General features: G+C 46.4%; 3 protein-coding genes across 3 annotated transcripts in view; 1 reads left to right on the top strand and 2 right to left on the bottom strand.

The window, feature by feature from the left end:
- Nucleotides 1-26,332, bottom strand: part of LOC119407071 (uncharacterized protein C18orf19 homolog B) — a 579,856-nt gene that overhangs the window by 287,362 nt on the left and 266,162 nt on the right. The gene's annotated exons all lie outside the window — the stretch shown is intronic.
- Nucleotides 1-26,332, top strand: part of LOC119407002 (inactive peptidyl-prolyl cis-trans isomerase FKBP6) — a 208,166-nt gene that overhangs the window by 9,386 nt on the left and 172,448 nt on the right. The gene's annotated exons all lie outside the window — the stretch shown is intronic.
- LOC119407021 (b(0,+)-type amino acid transporter 1) overlaps nucleotides 1-26,332 on the bottom strand; it is a 103,783-nt gene that overhangs the window by 19,299 nt on the left and 58,152 nt on the right. Inside the window, exons 2-8 of the mRNA XM_037673851.2 lie at nucleotides 13,290-13,457; nucleotides 9,431-9,532; nucleotides 8,208-8,483; nucleotides 4,681-4,806; nucleotides 1,538-1,637; nucleotides 1,289-1,333; nucleotides 1,032-1,155 (exon numbers count right to left, since the gene is read on the bottom strand). Coding sequence (XP_037529779.1) covers nucleotides 1,032-1,155; nucleotides 1,289-1,333; nucleotides 1,538-1,637; nucleotides 4,681-4,806; nucleotides 8,208-8,483; nucleotides 9,431-9,532; nucleotides 13,290-13,457 — 941 coding nt within the window. The remainder of the gene's footprint in view (nucleotides 1-1,031; nucleotides 1,156-1,288; nucleotides 1,334-1,537; nucleotides 1,638-4,680; nucleotides 4,807-8,207; nucleotides 8,484-9,430; nucleotides 9,533-13,289; nucleotides 13,458-26,332) is intronic.

Here is a 26,332-nt window from a genome sequence, read left to right as displayed (position 1 = left end):
TCCCCCTGTCGTCATCGTCACTCGTCCTGTTATTACTCTTTCTTTCCATCTTCCCCGTATTTCAGAGTAGATTCTTACCTCTGTCCAAATTATTTGCCTTTCATGTCATTAAAGTCATATATATCGGCCAGCCATGCCGAACTATAAGTCAGACTTCAGCATCATTAGGGCGAGTCAAGCGACATGCAGTGCACTCGCTCGCGTGTATGGTGAACGGTGTGCGCTTTTCAGCAAAGCTGTATATATGGATAGGAGGTGGGAAAATGTGGCGGTCCGTGAGTGCGCAGAAACGGTAACGGAGAAGCAATGCTAGCATACGCCACCTCGAAGGGTTTCCGCGCTTGCACTAGTTTCTCGTTCTGTTTTGTCAGCATATATATACCCACCGAAGTATGAATCGCTCCCCATAAAATCATTAAGGTGCTCTGAACATAGGCGCGCGCAGGGTTCCCCATTAGGGGGGAAGGGCAAAATTTCGTATTAGCCTCCCCCCCCCCCCCCCCCGCGTTGGACGAGCCCAAAGGACAACATGCTTCACAGCGGATGAAAAAAAAAAAAAACATGGAGCGATGACGTGCTTCTCGCAATGGCCCGCCTTTGGTCCCTAGTTAACCGGCAGAAAAGATGAGAAGTAAACCGTTCTTGGAATGCAACATTAGGGGCCTTCGGCCGCCATCGTCGTTCAAAACCTGCGTGGCCATAGCTGAGTAAACGTATCGGCCAGACTTTGCGCCCCCTCCTCTGTGATCAGGGGGGGGAGGGGCTGGTGCGCACGCCTATGGCTCTGAATATCCTTTAAGCTAACGTCACCAAACGTTTGAGGCACGCATCTCTTAAATGTGGCGATAGATAAATCAAAAGTTACAACAGAAGACACTTCGATAGATCGCAGCCCGTGGCAAACACAGGGGCCGTACGTTTCATCCTCGCTGGTCAACCAGCTGTACGCGACGCCTGAGCGGTGGTTTCTCTCTTTTTTTTTTTTCGGAGTTACCGAACGAACTTCAAGGAGCAAACAAGGTAAACCGTACCACAGCGACGGCTTCGGAAGCGAGCAGTTCAGTGGCAGACATGACGCTCATGTAGGACACGTTGATGAGAACGTAGCACAGAGTCACCAGGGGAATGCCGATCAGTATGGAGCGGGGCAGGTTGCTGCAAACCACACAAGGCAAGTGCGACTGTTGTAACTGTATTTTGCATCGCTTGCACCGGTTATATTTTCCCTTCCTTTCACAAATGCAATTACTAAAGTAGCTGACAAAAGGTACACCACTTTGGCACTTACACGTATGGGTTGATCAACTCTTCCGTGATGTAGTTCAAGTTATTCCTGGAACATCAAAGCAACGATATTAGTTGTCTTTCCTTTTTTTTTTCGTCGTGTACTGAATGCAGCTTCCTGTTTTCTTTCCTGTCAGAACTTTTCGCTTCACATTATGCGTCAGCGGTTTCTACTCAAGCGTCGCTGGTTATGTGAGCATGCGCAAAAGCCTAGCGCCTAAGCCTACCACTAAATGGCCAAAACTGTCCAGACCATCCGTCGTAAGCCCACAGTCCGGAGTAAAAGGCAGTGGCAATGTCAGACACCGAGGAGGTAGTCCCTTGAAAACCAGTGGCCAGGTACTGCGTGTGGCCTGCACAGCGGGAAGAAGTCGGGAAATCAGGAGCTGCACTTGTGGCAACCACCGAGCATACATCGAGACAGAGCGTCGATCGTGTCACCGATCCAAGCTTATGCTCTGCCTGATTGGGTAACGAAGGCACGGCGTTGCATTTGTGGCAGACGTTTGTGCAGAAACATTCAACTTACGATATCGCGTAATTCTAAATCACGCAAACAAAACCGAAATATTTTGGTCGGTCATCTATAAGCATTCGCAGTTGCACGAAGAAACAGGCAACGAAGCTCGACAGAACACATTTAATTGTTGCGTTTAATTGAAATGTACAAGCGATAACGCCAAAGGATATCGAAGTGGACGAGAAGATAACCTCATTATATTCGGTGGAGTGGTCGCCGAGAAAAACGATTTCTCTGTTCCCGTATATTCTGATAGTTGACCCAGAGCTCAACGAAGATGGAAAATTAAGGCAGCTTCGCACTAGCGGTGCCAAGCCTGAAGGAAGTGCGCAGCTGGGCGGCCTGCCCCTTTTTCTCTCTCTTTATTCTCTCCCTTTACCATTTTCTTTCTATCATTCTTTCTCCACTCTCTTTCTGTCTCTCGCTCTATTTCTTACTTCCTCTTTATATATATATATATATATATATATATATATATATATATATATATATATATATATATATATATATATATATATATATATATATATATATATATATATATATACCTTCCCGGGCACGTTAAATTAATAATAATAACAATAATTATCATTATTATTATTATTATTTCTGGGCTTTTACGCACCAAAACCACCATATGATTATTAGCCACAACACGTAGTGAAGGACTCTGTATTAATTGTCACCGCCTGGTGTTCTTCAACGTGCACCTAAACCTATTGGCCTGGTGTGCGACCGATGGCGGCGCTGCGAACGGCGCCTGTATGACGTCAGAGCGGGGATTCGCGCGCTTTCGTCTGCTACGTAGGCCCAGCGCCGTGTTGAAACCACCGTTGTAGTAAATCTCAACAAAAAAGCAGTTCAATTGGTTATCTTGCGTACGGTGGCTACTGACGCTGTTCGAACAACCGTGGGACTGCTTTTAACGTTCATTTAGAACTAAAACTCTGTTTTTTAGAACTGCGGCCGCTTGTCGCCGCAGCGAGTGCTGCGCAATGGTGAAGTACTGCTCTGTGCCTCAGTGTACTTCGTCCGCTCGTGAAAAGGGCGTTAGTTTTCACAACTACCCTAAGGAACCAAAGCTGAAGAAGAAGTGCATCGCGAGCTCAGAATGGGAAAGCGCCCCACGCCTTCATCGACCGTGTGCAGCAAGCACTTCGCGGACAGTGACTTCTGCCACCGTACGCGCGACTCTTAGGTAAGCTTGTGACCGCGTGTTTAACCGCCTCGCCAATACTTAAGGCGTTTATTGCACGCAGGCTATAAGCATAGGCGACTTACACCAGGTGCGGTGCCGTCCCACAACCTGCCGCGAAGGCCCCTAGACAAGGAGCCGACGACGTGGCCTCCGAATCGCCTTGCTGGAAAGCGCGCCTCGTGAGCTCAGTTGAGCGGCGCAGGATATCTGAGACTACTGCCGCATTTGGATGTCGTACATACGTATTTTACTTATGAAGGCAAGCGCGCGCCTTAGCGGACTGCTTATGATAAAGTCATAAGCGAAACTTGTTGCCGCTGTTTAGTGCACATTCTCTAAAAGTTTTCACCTGAGGCAGTGCAGACGATTTTTTAAAAGCGTTAATCTTTTCGTTAGGCTGCGTGGCGTGAAACTCGACCCTGCTTGCCTTTGCCACGTTATTCTCTGTGGCCCTGCGAGTGGTATAATCAGCGATTAACTATTTGTTATGTTCTAATACCCTTGTACCGGCCCTGTGCGGTAATGATAGGAACTAGGACGTAATATCGTTCTCACTGAACCAACATTACGGGACAAACTGCGATCATGGGCATCGGCAGTGGGGTGTGCAAAAACGCGGCACTTGCGCACTTGTTTGCAGGACGAAAGCAGCGGCGGTGATGCGATCTCTGTTGACGACCTCGACCGCGCGTTCAACAACGTGCTCTGCGTCGTACACCGCCTCGCCCTCGATGAGGCACCGCTACCTTTCACAAGCTTTATCTACATACTATGCTGGAGAACGGCACGCTTACTGAAATATCGAAAGCACCACCCAAACTAATAAATATCGTACGGCGGAAACAAGATAAGGAGCGAGAACACTCACACATAGTTTCACTTTCTTACGAGCAATGCGGTCGGTGACATCGGCGTACTCGTCGGCCATCCGGGGGATTTCTTGGCCCTGTCGATTGGGCCGCAACTATAACAAGTTCAAGATTACACTCGAAAACATTCGTTGCAGGCGTTAGTTGACCGTCGCGAGGTTGTGTGTTCGACAAAGTTCCCGCCTGAAGCAGACGATCCGCATACAGGAGCAGCGGCTGCTGCAGCGCGGTCAGCGCAGTTGAGAGCGACGTCGCACGCGAGAGGGCGCCACTCCAAGATCTCGAGGCCAATAGGCACACAGGTGTTATCGCATTTCGCCTCCATCGAAATGCCAATGCCGTGGGTAAGGTGCGAACCCGACGAGGTGCTCTAGTGGTTATGGTTCTGGACTGCTGACCTGGCCGAAGGTCGCTGGATCGAAACCCGGCAGTGTCGGCCGCATTTCGATAAAGGTGAAATGCTAGGGGCCGTGGTTTTAGAACGCAAAACCAAAACAATTACAATTATCGAAATAAAAAAGGTGTATACAGTTGGAGCCTTCTGAAGGCACCAATATCTCCTAAGAATCATATAGTAAATTTTGTGCGTCTGCGTGAAAATGGAATGTGTCATCTCTGTTCACACTGCTTTCATGCTCTTCTCATGGCATAGCGGAACAGTCCGTCAGCAGATGTTGCCAAGATCGAGATGGCAGCACTACTCGCGACAATTACAAAATTTCACAACAGGAACACGGGGACATTGTTCGTGCCAAGCACACGGTATGTTATGCGGGGCCGCTAATTAATTGACTCGGGTATATACGCACCTTTGGCTATCATGACAATTCCAGCGATGATGATGACCGCCACGGCCACGAGCTTGGTGACGGTGAAGATATTCTGTATGCGAGTAGCCAGTTTGACGCTGAAGCAGTTGACGAATGTCACCAGACCTGCGCAGTGTCATACAGCGTACACAGGGGTTATATCGCACGCTCCAGTTTCCCATAGTCAGATGCCCGCGGGCGGGCACGAAGCCAGCCGAAGCATCACTGCACCACTCGACAGTAAGGCAGACACACGTCAAGGGGGTACGTCTATTCCAGCAGTCTCAGCAATAACGTACACAGGGATGTGATGCAAGTAGGTTGAAAGCTTTCTGCTCAGGGCACGGAGAAAGAAGTACTTGAAGAGGAGAATCTTCCAGGCGCGCGAGGGCGACGCGATAGCGTCACAGAGGAAATGCGGTTTTCGCCGCAGCACGACAGGTGACGCTTCCGTCGTGTTGGCATTAGTTGGCATTAGAGTGCCTCGATGCGCGCCCCCGCGCGCGGGCATCAAGCCCTAGTTGGCATCGTTTACAGTGAAGTGGAGTATAGTTTCATTATAGTTCACTATATAGTTTACATGCTCTTCTATGGACGCGACGCTTAAAAATCGTGATACCGCCTCGTACATTGTAAAATTTCTCAGATTTCTGCCTGTAACATCAATTCGTAGATGTGACGGATATCTTAGCTGGAGTTACTAGAGCTGTGCACAGGCCGTACTTTCGAGCCCGAGCCCGGCCCGGGCCCGCTGACTTTGTCGAAGGCCCGCCCGAGCCCGACGGCAAAGGGCTGCGAGCCCGCCCGGCCCGGCCCGACGTACGAAAACACAATCCCGGGCCCGACCCGGCCCGGCCCGGCTTTTTGAAGGTTCGCTGCGAAAACAAAACATCGTTTTCCGGTAATTTGGCATCTTATTGAGCATATCGAATATGATCAAACGACACACGACGAACAGTCTCTAATAGAGACTGTTCGCGGCACTTTTGCTATACAAGTAGACGGCCTCATGCCAGCAACAATGGAGTTCGCTCGCAAAACCGTCACGTGTATGGGGTATGCCAATGCAAGCGTCAGCTTGCACGAAGGCGATCTACGTCGGGTCGCTCGTCGCTGTTGCGTGCATTTTCACTAATATGGGATTTGGCCTTAAATCTAACGCGAACAGTCGCGTGGCGCCATCACTAGCTCAGGTAGTGTTACTTCTCTGTTTGTCGGAGTGCAACAGAGGCAGTGCTTTACCTGCTCCCCTTTTGTTTAAAGTGGCGAATGGAAAGGAAAAGCGGTAAAGGGCGGTCGCAGAAAAGGCGCTGTATGCGCGCTGGAAGACAATTCCCGCTCATTCTCTATATTTCGGGCTTGAGTCGGGCTTTGCGCCAGGCCCGAGCCCGGCCCGATAAAGATCCAAGTAGCCCGAGCCCGGCCCGGGCCCGAGGTGAAAATACGTCGGCCCGCCCGAGCCCGGCCCGCGGGCCGGGTCGGGCTCGGGCTTTCGGGCTACCCGGAGCCCGTGCACACCTCTAGGAGTTACTAAGAGATCCTGCCCGAATTATAGGCCGTACAGCGCTTGAAACGGGCTACTAGTTCTGGCCCCTGAGCAGACGACGTCTGCCGCATGCATGGGTCCTTCGCTCCTCGCTCGCATGTGGTGCCCACGCATGCGTAGGTGGCCTTGGGAGGGAAAGTTCCCAATGCGGGAGGGTAAGCTGTCGCGCATTCATTCGCGATTTTCAGGCTCGCTGTCTCTTTAGCGCGCTCAGTGCGCTTTTCACGACGAAACAAAGGAGAGAACTTTGCAGATTTCCACTAGTGCTCCTTCTGGATGCAGCGGAAATGTGTCGCGCCGAACTGCAACAGTGGGTACATATTCTGCAAGGTGAGGTTGGAAGCGCAGGCTCGTGCCATACCAAGGAAAGATCGAGAGCTCACGCCTAGAAGCACTTCTCGGAGAGTAAGTCCCATCATTCGTTGAAAAAAACTCACATGGTCCTTTATACATTAAACTAAGACGACTCGAAAGCAAAAGCCATCTTCTTCTTCTTCAGTCGATGTGTCTGTCCTTCTCCCCATGCAAAAGCTTTTTACACCTAACGTGGTCTTGCACTGCCTCAGAGGCATTGCAAGCTTTCTGCACCTCACCCGGTTTTACACTCCCTCAGTGATCGGATGCAGTTCAAAACGACGATGACATAGGATGACGTCATAGTGACGTCATGATGACGTCACCAATTGTGGTCATATGTGACGTCATGATAACATCATGTGGTGACACCATCACGTGATGATGATTTTCTGCATCACTCATGATGACGCTGAGGTTCATATACATTTATTCTGCGTAAAGCGCGAACGGCGAATCGGTTCCAAATGGCCTTGAACAGGCGAGCTTCGTCGGAGAGCGCGACGCACGCGTTTTTCCTTCTCCGCTAGTGGACTCCCACGACAGAGGGCGCGTCACTGCTGTGCCCGCGATTCCGTGACTTTATTAGGACGCCCGAGCGAGCGCAGTTTTGCCTCCTCAAGAATTCTTGCTCCGTGCCTCAGGGTCCTTATATGTGTCAGAAGCAAGGGATAGATAACAGTTTACCGCTCCTACATTTAAGTCCGTTAGGCTCTCTTTTTGAACGCGCTGTGATACACATCAGAACGAGAGGGGAAAAAAAAGAGACCTGCGCTGTCATCCGTGCGCGTCTGCGCTACGAAGCACACAGGGTATTAGCCTTGCAGCCTCCATATCAGGAGTGCAGCTGCAAAAGACGTTCGATATAAACAACGTCGTCCCTCGCCAGAGCTTTTGCTCGATCCTGCTGCTATCTTTTCCATGAAGCGTATGCAAAAGCGTCGCTTACAGATCGGTCACCTGCAAGCGCGACGGGGGCCGAGCAGCTGCATCTACGACAACGGACGTCGACCAGACGAATACGCGTGATGCGACGAAAACACCTGCATGCGTATAGCCCAGGACGTTTTCTGAATGCGTGTGTGCAAACTGTGATGAATAACGCGGCTTTGTTGCTATGCGGACGAATAACGCGCATTATTTATTTTTCTAAACATTGTGTGTGCGCGCGTGTGTGTGTGTGTGTGTGTGTGTGTGTGTGTGTGTGTGTGTGTGTGTGTGTGTGTGTGTGTGTGTGTGTGTGTGTGTGTGTGTGTGTGTGTGTGTGTGTGTGTGTGTGAAAAACAAGAACATCGGAATCTTCAGCAAGGTAGAAATTTGGGCTTGTTGGTACATTATCGTCGAAGAAAATAGCGCCGGTTGAACGAGGACACAAGAAGAAGACGCACGACACAGGCGTGTGTCTTCTTGTCTTTTTGTTCAGCCGGCGCTATTTCCTTCGATCTGAACCCTGGCCAGCACTGTCGTTATTACGGTATACAATGAATAGACCGCGGCACATTGTACGCAAACTACAATTGTTCGTGTTCCGCAAAACTAAACAAGCATTCGCGCCCAGGAACCGCAGCAAGATAGCCTTGCCACTCTGCATATATATACTGCAAGGGTGCATGGAAACAGCGCTCACAGATGCATCCGGCGGCGATCATCTTGGTGGGCACGGGCGGCGTGTCCCCGCACTCGGGGAAGGCTGGCTGCACGATGTATTTAGCGAAGCTGAGCGCCATGATTCCCAGGCCAGCCGGTTTGAGCAGCAGCACGGTGGTCCAGGCATGCAGGAAGGCCGGCACGGGCTTTATCCCACCGCGCGCAGGAGGATCACCCGCAAACGCCGTCAGGATGTAGATGAAGTCGCCGCCGGACTTGTGGATCATGGTGCCCAGCTCGGCTAGCGACAGCGCACCTGTTATTGCATAGCGATTCTTCATCCATTACACGCTCTACCACCACCTTAACGAGTCTTGCACAGTGGCAGTTCTACACACACCGGGTGTTTCTCCGAAGAATGCCAAAAACTAAAGAAAAGAAAAACTAATAATATTAAAGGCAGCTAAAAGTAAAAGCGTGATTTCTGAAAACTTAGTTATCAGCAACGGTGGAAGTCAGAAAAAGAAGCTGCGTTTTAATGTCAATTGTTTGTTAGTTAGACACGCTAATTAACTCACCTAGCGTAGTTACGTGGCTACTGACAACAATACGAAATTTGTAGCTACTGACGAGGTGATTCTATATAAGTTTTCAAATCGCACAAAAAGTCCTTCTCCGTGGATCCTGCATGCATCACGAGAAAGTTTGAACGAAACAAGCGGAATTCATCAAGGGCTCGTTTTCTTAGTTGGAGACAACCGAATGAAACCGGCGCACACTTTTTAACACTTATTCGCCGAGAAACTGACATTGGGCGTCACTGTCTCGACTTTCACCGGCTTGGCATGCGTAACGGCGTGCTTTCAATCCACGGTACTGTCACATAAAAGGAATGCGTCGTTCAGGGTACTGCGCTGGGGAGCCTGCCATGAGAAAAATAACGTTTATGTACCAGGAATGTTCACTTCCAGGTTGATTCAGAGCCGCTAGATAGCGTACGATCACTCCGTTACAAAGTGTTTTCAAAGCGAAGATGATGGACAATGTTCTGGAGTGCTGACATTAGAGTGAAACCATAAGTACGCCGTAAACAGCACGTCGAAATAATAATGACATAAAAAAAGATGCCTCAGTTACGTAGGTAGAAGCCAATAAGACATCATCAGGTGACGGTTCTTGTAAGTGTGATTAACGCAGCGTTCGGGGCACATATGCCAAGTACAGAGACAAGCCTCGAAGGCCGCAGGGAGGGAGGCCACTCACCGAAGAGGGAGAGGATGCCGCAGCCGGCCCACACGATCAGGCTGAGCGCCACGGAGCCGGACCGCTCGAGAACGCCCTTCGGCGAGACGAAGATGCCAGAACCTGCAAGATGCCAGAACGAACAAAAGCTCGTTGAATGCGTGTGCATATATATATATATATATATATATATATGCTCTCCGTCGTCGTGCGTGTGACAGTATACACGAGGTGTGCCACAAAAACCACCATTGCAGGGATGGCTAGCCAATTATATATATATATATATATATATATATATATATATATATATATATATTATATATATATATATATATATATATATAAACCACCATTGCAGGGATGGCTATATATATATATATATATATATATATATATATATATATATATATATATATATATATATATATATAATATATATATATATATATAATTGGCTAGCCATCCCTGCAATGGTGGTTTTTGTGGCACACCTCGTGTATACTGTTATATATATATATATATATATATATGTATATATATATATATATATATATATATATATATATATATATATATATATATATATATATATATATAATTGGCTAGCCATCCCTGCAATGGTGGTTTTTGTGGCACACCTCGTGTATACTGTTATATATATATATATATATATATAATATATATATATATATATATATATATATATATATATAGTATATATATATATATATATATACGACGGAGAGCGCCTTTGGGCGCACTCCGAAGGCAGGCGCATAAAATAAACGATTTTTGCGCAAGCCGTGAGGTAGTCGCTTTTCTTCCGTGCTCTTCGTGCCCACGACAGTTTTCACCAGCTCAGCTGACGAAAACAACTGCTGAAGGGGGCGTTCTATATCAATGCGAAAGCACTGTATGGCCAATGAAGCGAAAAATGTGGCATTGAAATCGTATGGGACCAAAGCCCATGTGACCAAGTGGTGACGTCACGTTTGAAATGATCGCATGATGTGCTCACGTCATCATGTAAAACATCGCGTGATGACGTCATGACTCCAAGCGTTAGGTTGCGTGATGGCGTTGTGCGATGCCTCTCGGAGAAGGAGAGCGCAATCCGTGCTTCCCGCTTCTTTGCACTGTCTTCGAGATCGGCCTGCATTTTCCCGCGAGGGCGCGAAAAATGCCGACCAACTACACTCTAAGAAGAGAAAGCGTATGTGTGACTCCTTTCGAAGAGTCCTGCTTTGCCTCGTGTATGACTCTCTTTAAAGAGGCACGTTAACTCTCTCGTGGGTCACACGGCTCTCCGAAGAGAGCACAATCATCTCCAAAGAGAGTCTTTAAAGAGAGTCATGTAGTACGCGGAAAGCCAGGACTCTCCGAAAGGAGTCACACATACTCTCTTTTCTTTTTTAGTGTAGAAGCTGCTGCAACAAAAGAAAAAAAAGAAAGAAAAGGAGGAAGTGTAGTTTTCTCAGAGATCAGAGACTAAGGCCCAGAAATCGTGCATGGGCTCATTTTCTGAGATCGTCACGGGCCAAGGGATTTGTCACTGTAGTTCTGGTGGAAATGTTTATGGCCACGTTGTTTTCAATTATTTCGAGAGTCTGCTGCATTTCACGAAGCCGGAAGTGTTTCTTTAACGAGGTATTTCTTTAATATAATTTAGATACGAGAGAATATATTGTCAAATTGACGAACTTCTACAATTGCCTGGCTGTAAAGCTAAGTCGGCTGCCTATGTGGTTGGCTGCCAGCAGCTGTTCGTAGTGAAACTACCGTATATACGTGTATACGTGCTATAATGATGTCAAGAGGGGCTTATGAAATGAAAAAGCACTCAATTACAGAACTGTGGCAGTTATTCAAATACGATTATTATTATTATTATTATTATTATTATTATTATTATTATTATTATTATTATTATTATTATTATTATTATTATTATTATTGTTATTACTATTATTATTATTATTATTATTATTATTATTATTATTATTATTATTATTATTATTATTATTATTATTATTATTATTATTATTATTATTATACCATAGCCTCGTTTTGCGTCGCGCTATTCCACGAATGTCAGCTGCGCGATTATGCTCGCTCTCTGCGTTGCGTTATGTACTACGGCTGCGCATCGCTCGTTTTATTTTCAGTGCGTCCAACAGAATCAGCGTAAGTGCGGGCTTCGAACATCTCCAGTGATAATGTGCTTGAAATGAGTGTCCGTAACCCATGTACCACACAAGGTAGGCGTTATCTGATTCGAAAGTGTGCGAGCGCTCTTGAGATACCTCTCGAATTGAGCAGCAGAGCGCATCCTTCTGGTCGATGGATGCATGAGAAAGCGTCTGCACTTAGGGACTCTATACAAGCGAGCGAAAGATGTATCCCACGTGTTGCCGCGTAACATGAAGTAGGCCCACTTGACCTTTTTCACTTCTTGACGCGCCGACCTTCTTAAATAAGGATGGTGTTTCAGGCGAAATTACAATGATGCACTTTGAGTAGAGAATTGCTGGAACGTTGCCAAACTAGTTCTTAAAGATGTAAACAGAATAAAAAAATGTGACGTTACACAGTAAAAGAAATGGTGACTAAATGAAGTAAAATATCACATAAGCGATACTTCGCTCAGGCAAAGTTAATTAAGCAATTCAAATTAAATGAGGTTGGTGTTATGTGTGTCGGATGTCAGAACACTTATGTTGCATGCGTTCGACCCCCTGTTGCTGTACAAGCTATAAGGGGCGGAGTTCCGGAATCGATAATCTTTTGAACCCTTTTTCTTGTTTCCAAATTTATTATTTTTTAAATTATTTTTCGACGTAAAGGCTGTAGCCATACGACAAGAGGTTTTATTACGTTTGGTTGAGCAGATACAGGCGCCCGAACTTGGGAATGCAAAACTTACGGAAAGGAGCTAGATTACGTTTTACCACGGTAGTTTGGACGATACATGCGCACCTGTTGCTCTACGCGATGAGAGTGTGAAATGTTAGACTTCATAACATTTTACCTCCTTCACTTAGAACGTCAAGATTTTAGGGTAGCTCCCGACTTATTTGTCATATTTGCTTACGCTTCATTAATACAATTTTATATCGTGGATTTCGCGTCCAAAGTCATTTTAGCACAAAAATTTCATGGCTGGTCGAATTACGGTTCCCACAAATCTTGAATGACTGTCAACGACCTTGAAAAAAAATAATAATAACCTGGGCTTTCAAGCCAAATAAATACTTCGCAATAAAGAAAAAGATCGAGAGATACACAGTGCAATGCAACTTCCTCATGAGCCAAACATATACCAAAGCAATGGCATTTCCGGGAAACGTGATTACATACATACAGGAAACATCATGAAAATATCACAAATGCTATTGCAATTTCAGACTTTCTTGTGTGTGTATGTGACATTTCCCGCAAACGCCATTCCTTTTTATGTGTAAGGACGCTCTTGGTTCACGAGCACGTTGTACACTGTCTCCCTTTTGTAGCGAAGCTGTATATTGCTTGGGTTCTGTGCATTTTCCCGTGCGTCAACGGAGCCCGTTGTTTCCAGCTTACTACCAGCACCTTACATTCCCAGTAACTCTTTCCGTTTTTCAATGCTGCTGAGCAAAAAAGAAAAAAAAATACAAGGTCACCCTCCTGGACCACGGCACAAGTGGCTCCATCATCGCTCTCGCCATTTTTTTCGGGAGACAGGCAGGGAGAGAATTTACGGCAGTTCAATTGACGTTGCACCGGTGCATTTTTTTATAGATTTTAGAAAAACGAAGAACAGAAAGGGGCTAGAAAAGGACGGCGTATCTCAGCGAATATTGCACCGTCGGGCCAGCAGGACCGACCAGAAGACGCTCACCGATCATGGTTCCCACGATGAGTGCAACGCCACTGAGGAGGCCCACGCGGCGCTTGAGCTGCACGGCACCCTCTCCCGCTGATGCCGCCACGTCGTCCTCCGGCCGCGCGCCATTGGCCGCCACATGCCCATTGGACTGATCCAGGGGCGCCGTAGTAGGCTTGTACACTGCACAGCACACACACGCACACACACACTTCAGACTTAGCTCCCCGAAGGCAGTGACATGAAATAATAAAAACGAAAAACATTAGCCATTGGAGGCTCAAACGTTGCCTTTATAGGCTTCACTGTTTTGTCCTTTGCTCCTCGGCACGTCATTTTGGATGTCGTTATCGGTACTCAACCAGCTGTGCCAACAGTCACCCCTGACTTGTAGCTCCCTTGTCCACCTGATTACTGCATGGTACTACATTCGAGCGTTCGCGATAGGCAACCGGGCCCTATAGAATCTGTAGAAGAGCAGGTCTAACAGGGGAGCCTACTAATGTAAAGAAAATTCTCTGAAGAATAAGGATTGGCTGGAGCGCATACGGTTGACATTCTCAACTCGCGATCGGCAAGTTGCCACAGTCACTAAAAGCGGGAAGTGCACAACCATTGGATTTTGCCTGTTCTCACATACGGAGCAGAAACTTAGAGAGTAACCAAGAAACCAGAAGAGAACCACAAAGCGAGCGATGAAACAAAAAATGACAGCGATAACATTAAGAGATGGGACGACAGCAGAGTGGATCAGAAAACAAACAGGGGTAGCCGATAATATGCTACAGATATAGTATAGATATTAAGAGAAGGAAAAATATGGACCTGGGCAGGTGACGTCGTGAGAAGGGCAGACAACAGGGTGTCGGAACGAAATGTTTTTCGTTTCGGTTTTAGTTTCGTTCCACAGCAAAAAGTTCCGTTCCGTTTCTGTTCCGGAACGAAGAAAAAAAATGTTCCGTAACGGTTCGTAACGGTTTTTTGCGCCAAAATTTGAAGTAATCATAAAAAAACATTGGATTTGTCATGTAGTTACTTGCCCTCCTCTTTGGAAAGCGGGACAAGGGTAAAACACGTTCATCAGAGGAGCGGAAGCAACTCTACCACGAATTCCTACCAACTCGCACAAAGCAGTATTAATTTCAAAGTCATAGTACTTATTTATTTTCTCAAAAGACAAATACGATTTTTTTAGTGGGCTCAATGCTTTGTGTCAAGGGAGTGAACACGATCTCAGAAGCAGCACGTCACTTAGTGTACTCTCTGATGTCCGAGACCGCTGTTCTGATAAAAGTATCGCCAGGCCTACGCGGAACACGCAGCACAGTCACTGCGAAAGCTGGAAGAGCGGACTTTGTAGAGCCCGTTGTAGACTCTCTTGGGGAAACTAATGCAAGTATACATGCAGGTACCCACTACGCCATAAAGCATCGTAATTTTTCTCAAGTAGCGAAGTTCCCACTATGCAATTTTTCATTTTTTGGAGAAACGTGGTACCCGCTACACATCTGTAAGGCAGTGCACTTTGTGCTGTGGCTGATGATGATGAGGAATTATGTCTGAGCACGTTGAAGTGAGTGGGAAGCAGTGTTGCGGAATGGGAGCCTCCATACCATTCCAGTTCCATTCCGGGGAATTAGGACTTTCCGCAATTCTATTTCTTTCAATTCCTCGGAATGAAAAAACTTAGCCCATTCCCACTTCGGGAATGGCCGGGCAGTTCAATTCCACTCCTGTAATTCCTCAAAGCAGGAAAGGAGCATCTTGATAGTTTTGTCGAGTTAAGAATGAACGCCCCATAAAGCTGATGCCATCAGATGCATTAAGAACTGCAAAAGTACGCAAAACGCGTTACCAAGGTCGAGGGATAGTAGCTTGGTGACATCTCGTGCAGTACAACCACCGCACTAATTCCCATAGGGGCACTTCATCCGCTGCCTATAGTATTTGCACGGTCAGCATGTTTGAATGAATGGTGATGTTTTAATAATGTTTAAGCTTAAATGTGTTAATGCTAAAATGACGACATAGCGTATTTTTATGCTGAAAAAAGTAGTATTCAAGAAGACTAAGCAGTTTTACCACGCGTCTGGAGCGGTCGTGAATATGGACAAAACTAAGATTTGGTTAATGGGGAGCAAAACCATCTAGATCTGCTGGTATTACTTGGAACAGTGCACCTCTCAGGCACCTTGTGCCTTTGCATCGAATACGAAACACTGGGCCGCACTACTAGTCAGCACTGATGGTTGTCAAGCGCTCCTCGCAAGCATGGATGTGGTGAGGAGAACTTTCTGTGTTCGCCTGTGCGCAGGTATGCAGTGTCTTCCTTGTGGCAAAAGTTATTTACGTGTCACGTATTAAACTGCTCGTGAGATAAAGATCAGGCTGTGCATAGAGTATTGGCCACTTTCATGTGGGGGTATCAATGCGAACCAACGTGCAGGGGTAGTTTGTTTCTCCCTTCAGTATCTGCTGGGATAATGCATTTGTTTGTACACTAACTTATGCCTCTGTTTGTAGTAGGTGCGTTGCTTATAAATATACCGTGCTTGTGATCAGCCAAGTCATTTTTAAAATACTGCGTTATTGTTAAATTCGAGGCTCTGACTTACTGATGCTTGAAGTTTGAAAAACAGCACGTAGACGAAAACGTGCTCTAATTTCGGAAAAAGACGTAATTTCATTCCCATTCCATTGCGTGCAAAAGGCCCTTAATTCCATTCCCGTTCCATTTCTCCAAGCGTTGTCCGCATTCCATTCCGGAGTCGCGAAAATGTGGAATGATTTCGGAGTCATTTAACTACTGGAGTGGCAACTCCCCAACACTGGTGGGAATCATTAAGCCACACACTTTGCGCTATTCGCATTGTGTGATGACTGGTTGTTATTTTATTCTTCTGCCACGCTATATTACATATGTTAACACGATTCCTTTCCCGATATGACACCTGTATAGAGTATTTTTGCGAAGGAGTTACAGCACCAGCGTGGCACTGTGGTCAAAGACCCGACTGCCACGCAGAGGGCGCGGGTTGAAATCCCATCCTACCCTAGAAATTTGTTTCTCATTCAATTTTGTAGTGTTAGCTACACTAGCCTATCCGAGCCAGTTTCGCGTGGCTCAAGAGCCGTGCTGCGCATGCGCGAGGATCAGTGATGTCACACAGCTGGCGCATCGGAGCCGGCACCTCCCGCGCGCTCCGCTGTAGCCGCGCGCGACTCGCTGCCGCCGGTCTGCGCTTTCCAGAGGAGTGACGTCGTAGCCGAGGTAGACGTACCGGCGCCGGCGCAAGCGCAGCTATTCGCCTTCGCTGTGCAGTCGCCGTCTGACACTGCGCTGGAGCCATTGATAGCACCTCTGACTGGCGTTTGCCGGTGCGGTTTAGCCATGGAGAAGGAGAGCGCAAATGCTGCTCAACGGCGTAGAAGAGCGGAGAAGCTTAACACGCTTAACTCATCGGATCCCGAAGTAGTTGCCTGGCAAAATAAATATACAGTGGTCAACTCTCATGTCTATAACGCCGGAGCGTCGTGCTCGGAAATGCATGAGCGACATGTACAGCTTGAAACGGGCCACATCAGAGCATGCGCAGTGTCACTGATGCGCTCGCCATGTAATTTCCGTCCTTGTTATCGCCACGGCCGCGACAATTGATTTCGCCATCAGAAGCGCTGTCAACCGTATAGCGCCTAAAAAAAAGATAGAGTGCCATCACCGGATCGGCGTGTTTTATACTGCGCACTTATTCTCAGTTCGAAGTATCATATCATACCGACAATGCGCCGGACAATGGATAAACTTATAAGTGGACGCAAATCTGCTGCTGGGACAATGTAACCGCGAACGGCAAATCAACACGCAGCATAGCTTTCATCGCGCAGTGACAACGGTTCGCTTCGCTTCGCTTCGTTTCCTTTCTTTTTCTTTTTTTTCTTTTTGTTTTTGTGATAAACTGTTGACAGCGCTTCCAATGGCCAAAGCAGTTGTTGCATTCGCGGTGATAACCAACGATCGAAAATACAAGGTAGGCGCATCAGTGGAACTGCGCATGCTCAGAGGTGCCCCGTTTTGAACTGTAGATGTCGCTCGTGCAGTTCAGAGCACGACGCTCCGTCGTTATAGATATGAGAGTTGACCACTGCACATGTGCCACATAATATGTATACCATGTGTGTGTCATTGGAGCAGCAGTAAGCATGATAATCAAGCTAATCCTAGACAATCAGGAAAGCTAAGAACAATCAGCTGAACCTTTGCTAACGCTACGTTATCCTGGCATAGCCGAGCTAAGCCGCTGTAACATTTTTTTCTTATTTCACGCGTTAGCAGTCATGGACAACGGCTGTGGTGGACAACTATGGCGCCAAAATCAGCTGTTGCGATCTCATAACAGCTTTCGCTGTAACAAACTTCAGCGCCGACCATGCCCTCTCCACTTTGGCATGCGTGACAGGCGCGCAAAAGTCCACTTGCGTTAATATAAACATCTCTGGTTGCCACTCTTTTCGTTTTTCGCTCAATTTCAACATATTGCTTTGGACATATTGCCTGAGGTACGTGCTAATACTCTACCCTGAGATATGCTCACATTGCACGAGCTCAATTGTTCCGGATTGCGAAGTTTTCTCGTGAACCGAAAAACGATTGAAAAAATTTCGGTTTCACTCCGGAACGAAATAATATATAAAGTTTCGGTTACGTTTTCGTTCCGTTCCAAAACATCGTTTTTTTTGTGTTTTTCGTTTTCGATTTCCGTTCAGTTCCGACACTCTGGCAGACAAGCTATATACGGTCAGTTAGAGCGCCGGAATGGATATGGAGATATGGGAAGCATGGCCGAAGAAGACAAAGGGTTCGGTGGAGCGAGGGAAATTAAGAAATTTGCAGGCATACAATGGAATTGGCTCGTGCAGAACAGGGAGAGCTGGAGGGGAGAGGCCTTCGTACTGCAGTGGACGTAAGATAAGCCGAGGACGACGACCACGATGATGATGATGAAGAAAAGACTGGATAATTTCTTCACAGTGGCTCAATCTCTGTGTCTTACAGGTAACAAGAGCGTCGTATTTAGAAGTGACCATGGCGTGAATTTTACTGTAGAAATGATATTGTTATCTATGAAACTGCATGGCTGTACATTCACCCTCGTGAGCGGACCCGGAGAATTATAAGCCTTCATTATAGTTTGAACATACATTTATAAAGGTTTATATTATTAATTAGGCGTGTTTGATACAAACTGCCGATTAAATCGGATTACTCTAAGCTACGACTATTGCGTTACAAGCATTCAGTTTGACATGTGCAGGTGCACTACGCAATTTCTTTCTTTTTTTTTTTTTTGCAATAGAGACAGTTTTTCTTCGGCCTTCTGGAAAATGTCGAAAATGTGCGGTTCCCAGTGAAGATTAGACGCGAGTTAAGATCCTGGGGCCGAATTCACGATACTTCTCTTTCGTATAAGGGCTTTATCGCCATTCGCCGGCCTGCTTCTCTAATGACACGCCAAACATCATGATTGGCCGAAATATTCTCTTACGAATATTTTTATCGTAAGGCATTTTCGTGAATGCAGGCCCTGATGTTCAGCCTGATTGTTTTTGCTGATTTCTGCGCTTCCGAGCTTGTAGGCAAATTTAAGCGACATTTTCTCGTCGCTGAAGGACCCGCCGTGGGAGCTTAGCACGTAAATTGTCGCGCTGCTAAGCTCGAGGTCGCGGGCTCGATTCCCGTCCACGACGGACGCATTTCGAAGGACGCGAAATGCAAAGAGCACCCGTGCACGTTAAAGAACCCCAGGTGGCCTAAATTAATCTTGAGTCACCCCCACAGTCAGGGAATGGGGAATAAATACCCTTCCATCTAAGGCCGCCTTCATCACCTGCATTTCTCGTTCCTAAGCTGCCCCTGAACAGGACCATTTTTCAAGTTACGCAGCCTAGCCTGACCTGCACCTGTCTGTTTTGCTTCGTGCGCACACCACGTGTAAGGTCCAGTTTCGCGGGACTTTCCAGGTAATACGAATAAAGGAAAATGTGTTTCCCCCCTCCATGCCCTCCCTCTACCCTAACCCTCAACCACCTTGTTCTGGTCAGTCGCACGTTCTCGCAGGGGACTGATCAAGTAAGCTTTTACTGACTAGAAAAGAAGATATTAGAAGAAAAAAAGTGAAAGGGGTGTGGTTGTGGCTCATCACAGATGAATATACTCTGTTCGGAAACGCCTGTCACGCTTCTATATGTTTACAAAATTGGACAAATAGATACGAGGAATACGGGGAATTCTTCCTCTCCTGTGATTAGAGGTCAAGCAGCTTACAATTGAACAACTACAGAACCTAAGCTATTGCCTTCCGTACACTCCAAGGCTGGCTGTATTGCCTTTGCAAAGGGCGAAACTGGAAGACCCCCAGGGCCTCTGTTTGTAAACTATCTATGCCGCATCTCACGCAGCGTATAAGCGTTTCGTAGAAGCGGCATTGACGATACCGTAATGCCTTGAACAAGCATAGAAATAGGAACGTAGGAGCAGTTGACGTCGGAACGAATGGACGCTCTCTGTGCTGTATTACATGGGCGCGCCGGTGATCACGAACACGACGAAACTCCCGTGCACGCGACAGAGAGCAACGCGGTCGATCTCGCGTACAGCACATTGTAGCGCGCATTCACCGAGAAGCCGCGGACCGCACAGGAGACGCACTTGTTTCTCCCCCTGCGAGAATCCACCGATCGATTCTTCGATCCGCGCGGACGACAACAAAGATCATCGGACGAAAAGCGTATACGGCGCTATAGGCACGCACGCGAAGCGTGGGTCGTACGGGAAGACGGCGTATACTATGCGCATGAAGCGAAACTTAATTACTGTTAATGAAAGCCAACAGCCGGAGGGCAGTGCTGACGCAGGAAGGTTCGGCATTCTCGTTGTCTTTAAATATTGCATGCGCTATTGCGTCTCTTCGCTCTGTTTTTCACGTGCGTATGAAGGATGACGCGGAGTACAAAAAGCGCTTGCACTCGTTGCTCGCACCCGTCTTCGTCAATGCAACATCTCATAATTCGACCACGAGAACGCGACGTTATCAAAAGAATGGCCCGAATCTATACTCGGTGGGGGAAAAAAAATAACGTATACACTCTAAAGAAAAAGCGCGTATTTGTAGCCTCTTTCTGCCACAGTGGTATTCGTCCTCTTGATTGCTTGCAGCATTTCCTTTCTTCAAAACTGTGCGCTTGCTGCTTTTCTATCAAGAATGCTGTGTCACGGTGGAGTATGGGATGTTTTTGATTATTTCTATTTTTATCTGTATTGTTTCCTCGCTGTATATATATATATATATATATATATATATATATATATATATATATATATTATATATATATATATATATATATATATATATATATATATATATATATTTTTTTTTTCAATTTCCAGCTGCTGTTTTGTGATAGCGACCTCTTCAGTAGACATACTTCCCATACCATCGCAGTCAATGAACAAAAAGAAAGGCGGGTGATGAAGGGGGTCTTAACAACCAGAACTTAATCTGTTGACTCGCTTCGGTAAGGCTGCAGTCAAGAAATAATGTGCATCTGCGAGTGTAGCGCCCGTCCAGATTATTAATAGCGCAATCATTTCTATGTCGACTAGACGAGAAAACTTTACGTCCGTCCATCCCCGTGGCACGTAAGACGATCATCACTGTAAATAAATAATGCATAAAACAAAACAAACTTTCTTAGTGCGCTCGGTTTTGAACCCTGGTCCCCACAATCCGAAGGCAAGTGCCCCAACCACTGGGCCACGCACCCACGCTTGCAGACTATGCATGTATCTAAACCGTATGAATGCTTTGTACCCGCAGTGAAAAACAAGCGTAAAGAACACTTTCTATGAAGGCTTCGTTGAATTTTGTGGCAGTGGAATAAAAACACTAGGACAAGATGTAAAGCCCACATGGAGGATCGTATACACCAGGAAGATTCATGCTTCACGAAAACTTGATGCCAAACACGCGTTTCGGTGGTCGCGGGATGCGCCTTCCATGTGGACTTTCCAGACGCTGACGAACGCTAGAAAGATGAAAGACGCCATACCGATGCCGCCGAAAACAGCGTTCTGGGGAAGAACTGCAACCTGCGATAAAACTCCACGCTTACGTATCACTTAAGACAACTTATAGGGGATATTCTGAGTATACTTTTTTTTTCTGTCTGAGTTCACGCTACTGCGAACGCATAGAGGTATATGCTTCCGTGCCCGACCAAGACGAGAACCCGACGGTCAGCTATCGCGAACACCATGCGAGGCCGAGCGCGCCGTAAACGGCGATCAGGAGATGATATTCCGCGCCGCGTATATAACGTAGTGGTCGGCGTTCGTTGTTATCGAAGCTTAAAGAAGCCTCTGATCGCGACTATGCGACAAGTTTCGGTCAATGCGCTCTGCAGCAAGGCCTCGCGTCTCTCCTTTCTGAGAGGGCCGCGGAGGGGGACAGCACGCTTGGCTGATAAGTGCGAAACTCGTTTTGGTGAGAGCAGCTGCTGAAGCGCTGAATCAACCTATTCAAAGCTTGTCGGTTCTCGGGGAGCTGTTTCTTTTGTTTCTTTTTGCATGGAATTTAGAACCGTCCAGATGAAGTAAACGTGACAAAGGAAGAACAAAAGTTTAGGGGGGGGGGGGGGGCTGCAATACAAACGCAAGAAATGACGGTGTTGGGCACTTGAAAATTTTGAAACCGGAAGTGCCCGCTGCGGAGAACGGCGTGTGCTACTGGTTTTTGCCTGTTGTCTGTTGGGAATACGTTAAAAAACAAGATTGAAACGCTGCGGGATTGTTTCTGCGTTTGCTAAGTGCACGCGCGTGCATGCGGGCAAGCGTCCTAATGAAAAAAGAGAAGAGAAAGAGAGTTGAAAGAAAAAAAAAAGAGTAGGGAGATTGTAAACCAGAAAAAAAAAAGAATCCCTGTTCATACCAGAGCCCTTCGATAGCTCTACTGATACCCCACACTGGAGGATGGAGGAGGGGGTGTAGAAATGCAAAAAGTAAATTGAGAGGGAGGGAATGTTGCAGTTCAGCCAATTTCGTTTTCTTGAAAACTGAGATTATGTATACTTTGTTCGCGGAAATACCACATGTTCAACAACAGGAACTTGAGATTACCTGGATGTGTAAGGATGTTTTTACCGAACGCTTGCATTGGCTGCAGTGCAGCCGGAAAGCCAATGTGCCGATTCTAAGCGTGGTTGCATACAAGCGGTCGTGTACGTGCAGTCGTGTCAGTCGCGTCATGTGATGAAGTTTTTCCGTCGCATTTGTTTTACGAAAGCGAGCACAAACTATCGATCGTAGAATAAAAGGGGATGACACCGTGTCCATGAATACAGGCATGTTAAATTAAACTCTGGTGCTTTCCGTACCAAACCCACGATAAGTGATTATGAGGCACGGCATAATGGGGTACTCCGTATTAATTTTCACCACTCGGAGTTCTTCGACATGCGCACACGTTGAAGTAAATGTGTGTACACCAAGAAAGTGCCCCACAGTGCACTCCAAATCGTCAAAGCATGCTTTTGACGTTGTTGTTTCTTTTTTTGTAATACACGGCTTTCGTGCTTAGAAAACTTTGTCAACGGCCAAAAGCTAGCTAACAGCTGCTCGTATTTACTTCCTGCGTAATGACTGCTGTATACTTGCCTTCAGTACGCGCTAGCGAAGCTTTTTGCGTGCGCTATACTATATATATCTGCATGTGCACGGAAGAGGCTTTGTTGTAGAGCACCGCGTCGGCTGTGTGCCTCCCTTCACCGATGAATTACGTTTCGTAGAAGCAGCATCAGAAAATCACGACTACAGACATACACGTACGCGAGCTTTTAAGGACGGCGCATCATTGAGAGCGTAAGGGCGCATACGCGTTTACTACGACGTGGTGCCTCGAACAGTCATCGATCGACGGGTCTGAAAGCTTCGAATGCTGGAACCTGTTTGAAATTATACAGTGGAACGTGTTGGAAACCTAAGTGCGCATTGTACGTATACAGTCTAGATCACACATGCCCATAAAGAAAGCATGGTCGAGTAACCGGCTATATACATATACGTGGACTATGTCATCTTCCGTAGCCGCATGATATACCTATAGCAGCTGACGCAAGTCCCATATGCAGCGCATGAAGCTATATCATGCGTGGTCTTACTACGCCGTTGACATGGTACGTTGATTTGCTGCTACATTCTTGCGTACGGTTCAAGGAATCTAAGAAACAGCAGTTTAGATATCTTCAAATTCGCGACAAAAAAAAAAAAATGGTGCCCTAAACTATCCCTAACTACCGAACTTCCAGACCAGAAAGAACAAACTAACTTTTGTTAGAAGGATGGCCTATAAATTAAATTGTAATACAGCGCAGAATGCAAAGATTCAAGATGGAAACACAAACAGGACGACGACCTCGAGGAAGCTTTCACGCACGCCTTATAAAAGTATAATCAACAGACAAGGAAAACCTTTTGGGGAATTATATGTAGTTTTTAAATGAAGGGTAGTAATTATGACAACTAATAGGGCTTGCTGGCACTACCAGGATTATACGTACAGAAATACCCAATGAAGTGAACAGGGAAACGGCCGCCGCCGTATAGAGCTCAACTGGTAGAGCATCGGACGCGTAATTCGAAGGTCGTGGTTCTTTCCCCGCCGATGACGAGTTGTTTTCCGTCCACTTTATTAATTTCCCCTAATTTCACAATTACTATAGCATTCGATTATAAAAATTGAGGAGCCATTCCACTCTGTGGAGGTGGACGGCCAGCGAAGCTGTTTAGCCCACGAGGTGACGCACAATTCCGAACCATGGCCGATCACACACCCTGATGCAACTAAACCCAAAATGTCTGTCCAGGAAGACCCTCTTGAATTTATCATATGCTCCTTTAAAGTTTTCCACTTGAGCAACGCACGCGCCGTCTTGTCTGGCTTGGCGCATGCGCTTGACGTTTCGTGCACGATTTTAATTGGTGCTCGCCGCCCGTTTGTCCCCTTATGCACCTTCAGTGGGTCAGTGGCCAGTGGTGAGTAGTGGGGTTTTACCAATTTCTTTGTCACATACCCGGAGTTTGTGACAAACGGACAAATCCCCTATAGCCATATAAATATTCGCTGTAAAACTACGTATAATTTCCCCTGTGATTTCCTTGGTGTCATCATCAGTTCGTTTCATTAGGTTGCGCTTAACAAAGAAACTGGCCCCTAGATCTACCGCCCTGTTTTCGTTCATTCCGACTATCAGTAAAGGGCTGTTTGAAACACTTTGCTTACATAATCAATAAACGTTGGCAGAGGACAACAGAACGTGGAGCCCTGCTTTATACAAAGCGTGAGAGATGGCCACTTAACGCCGAGTGTACTGAGCCGCGCAAGTAACGTCATTACAAAACAACTCGAACTATACGGCGCTGTTTTTTTTTTTTTTAAGGAAACGACAGCAAGGTAACACCAGACCTTTCTCCCTGTCTTATATCTACCTTTTTGGCGTACGCTTTATTATTACTGATGCTATCACGCCCCCTCGCCCAGCTGTCTCTATTTTCGCAATCGCAAATAATGTGACTGCAGCGCGGTTTCAGGTGCCGTAAGCGCCTCTCGCAATACCCATATGATAAGAACGGCACGTGAGAAATATCTCAACAAGCTTCGCCGCTAACGAGAGGCACAAGTACTGTTCTTTCTGACAGAGAGAGACCTTCACTGATTCAGAGGACCAAGAGAGAAGGTGTACACTTCTTTCTCTTTTTTTTTTTTTTTTGTTCTTTTCATGAGAAAAAATTATAATAATGTGGGTCGTTAGCATTCGGCGCGACCTGCCCTTTTTGCCTATACTCCTGCAGCTGTCCTCGCAGACCTACCGCCCATTGGCATGATATTCTCAAGCACTGCGCTCATGAAAACATCCCTATATCTGCTAAATGTGTAGCCTCCTACGTCGCAGCCGCCTAACTAATTACCATCTGCGGATCGTTATGATCCGTGCCACAGATCTCTCTCGCACTTCATCGATAACAAGTTACAGATGATCTACTGTATCACTTGCATGCGAGTTTTATGTCGCATGGGCAAACTTTTCAACATGAAAGAGGCTGGGCGTGCGAACACGGACACGAGAGAAGAGAACGAGACAACACAAACGCCGACAATCAGCTGACTTTCAGCTAATTGGTGATGAATACCTACCAACTAGCTCAACCTCCTGTCATTCTAAATATTTAAACTTCAAAAAAAAAACAGTTCAGGACTGATAAAAGGCATAAAGTACATGAATATAATAAATGCGAGGGCTAGTTGGCACACGCATACCTCTTGTACAGTCGAACCTCGTTATAACAAAGTAGCATGGGGACCATAAATTAGTTCGTTACAAGAAGGGAAATCTGGGCTAGTTGGTTATAGTTCATTTTCGATCAGCTTACAGCGCAATAAAAAGACGAGGACGCAGACCAAGGATGTGACGACACGAGCGCTGCGTCCTCGTCTTTTTATTGCGCTGTAAGCTGATCGAAAATGAATCAGTTCGTTACATCCGATATTCCTTGTACTAACAGTAGGGCTAGAAATGGGCGCTAACAAAACGGCACTCTGGCTCGCGTGAAAATCCTATAGATACAAAAACTAATTATTCTATCTACAAACCAGGTAACTTGTCTGCTTGTGGCATTTCAAATTAAACAGACCGAAACATGAAAAGGTGAAATTACAACGGAAAGTTCGTTTGACAAAACAGGCCGGCGTTCACATTTATTTGGAGAAGGATGTGACCACATTTCTAACCAAATTTTTAACGTCAAAACCACATTTTTAAGAACAATGCGGTTTTGAATTGTCTTTGAATAATTCATTTGCTTCTTACGCTACCTTTTGAGTTTTGAACCTTGTGCAGACTAAATATTTCTTCGTATCGCGGATATCACAGCGGCGCTCACGTTTTCGTTCTACAAATGAAAAATGTCGTTGAAACGAGGCGTGTCCAACCTAAGTTCGCAATAACCG

The sequence above is a fragment of the Rhipicephalus sanguineus genome, chromosome 1 (genome assembly GCF_013339695.2).
Source record: "Rhipicephalus sanguineus isolate Rsan-2018 chromosome 1, BIME_Rsan_1.4, whole genome shotgun sequence".
In the NCBI taxonomy this organism is placed as follows: domain Eukaryota; kingdom Metazoa; phylum Arthropoda; class Arachnida; order Ixodida; family Ixodidae; genus Rhipicephalus; species Rhipicephalus sanguineus.
The sequence above is the reverse complement of the archived record's forward strand: the minus strand, read 5'-3'. Positions and strand labels throughout refer to the sequence as shown.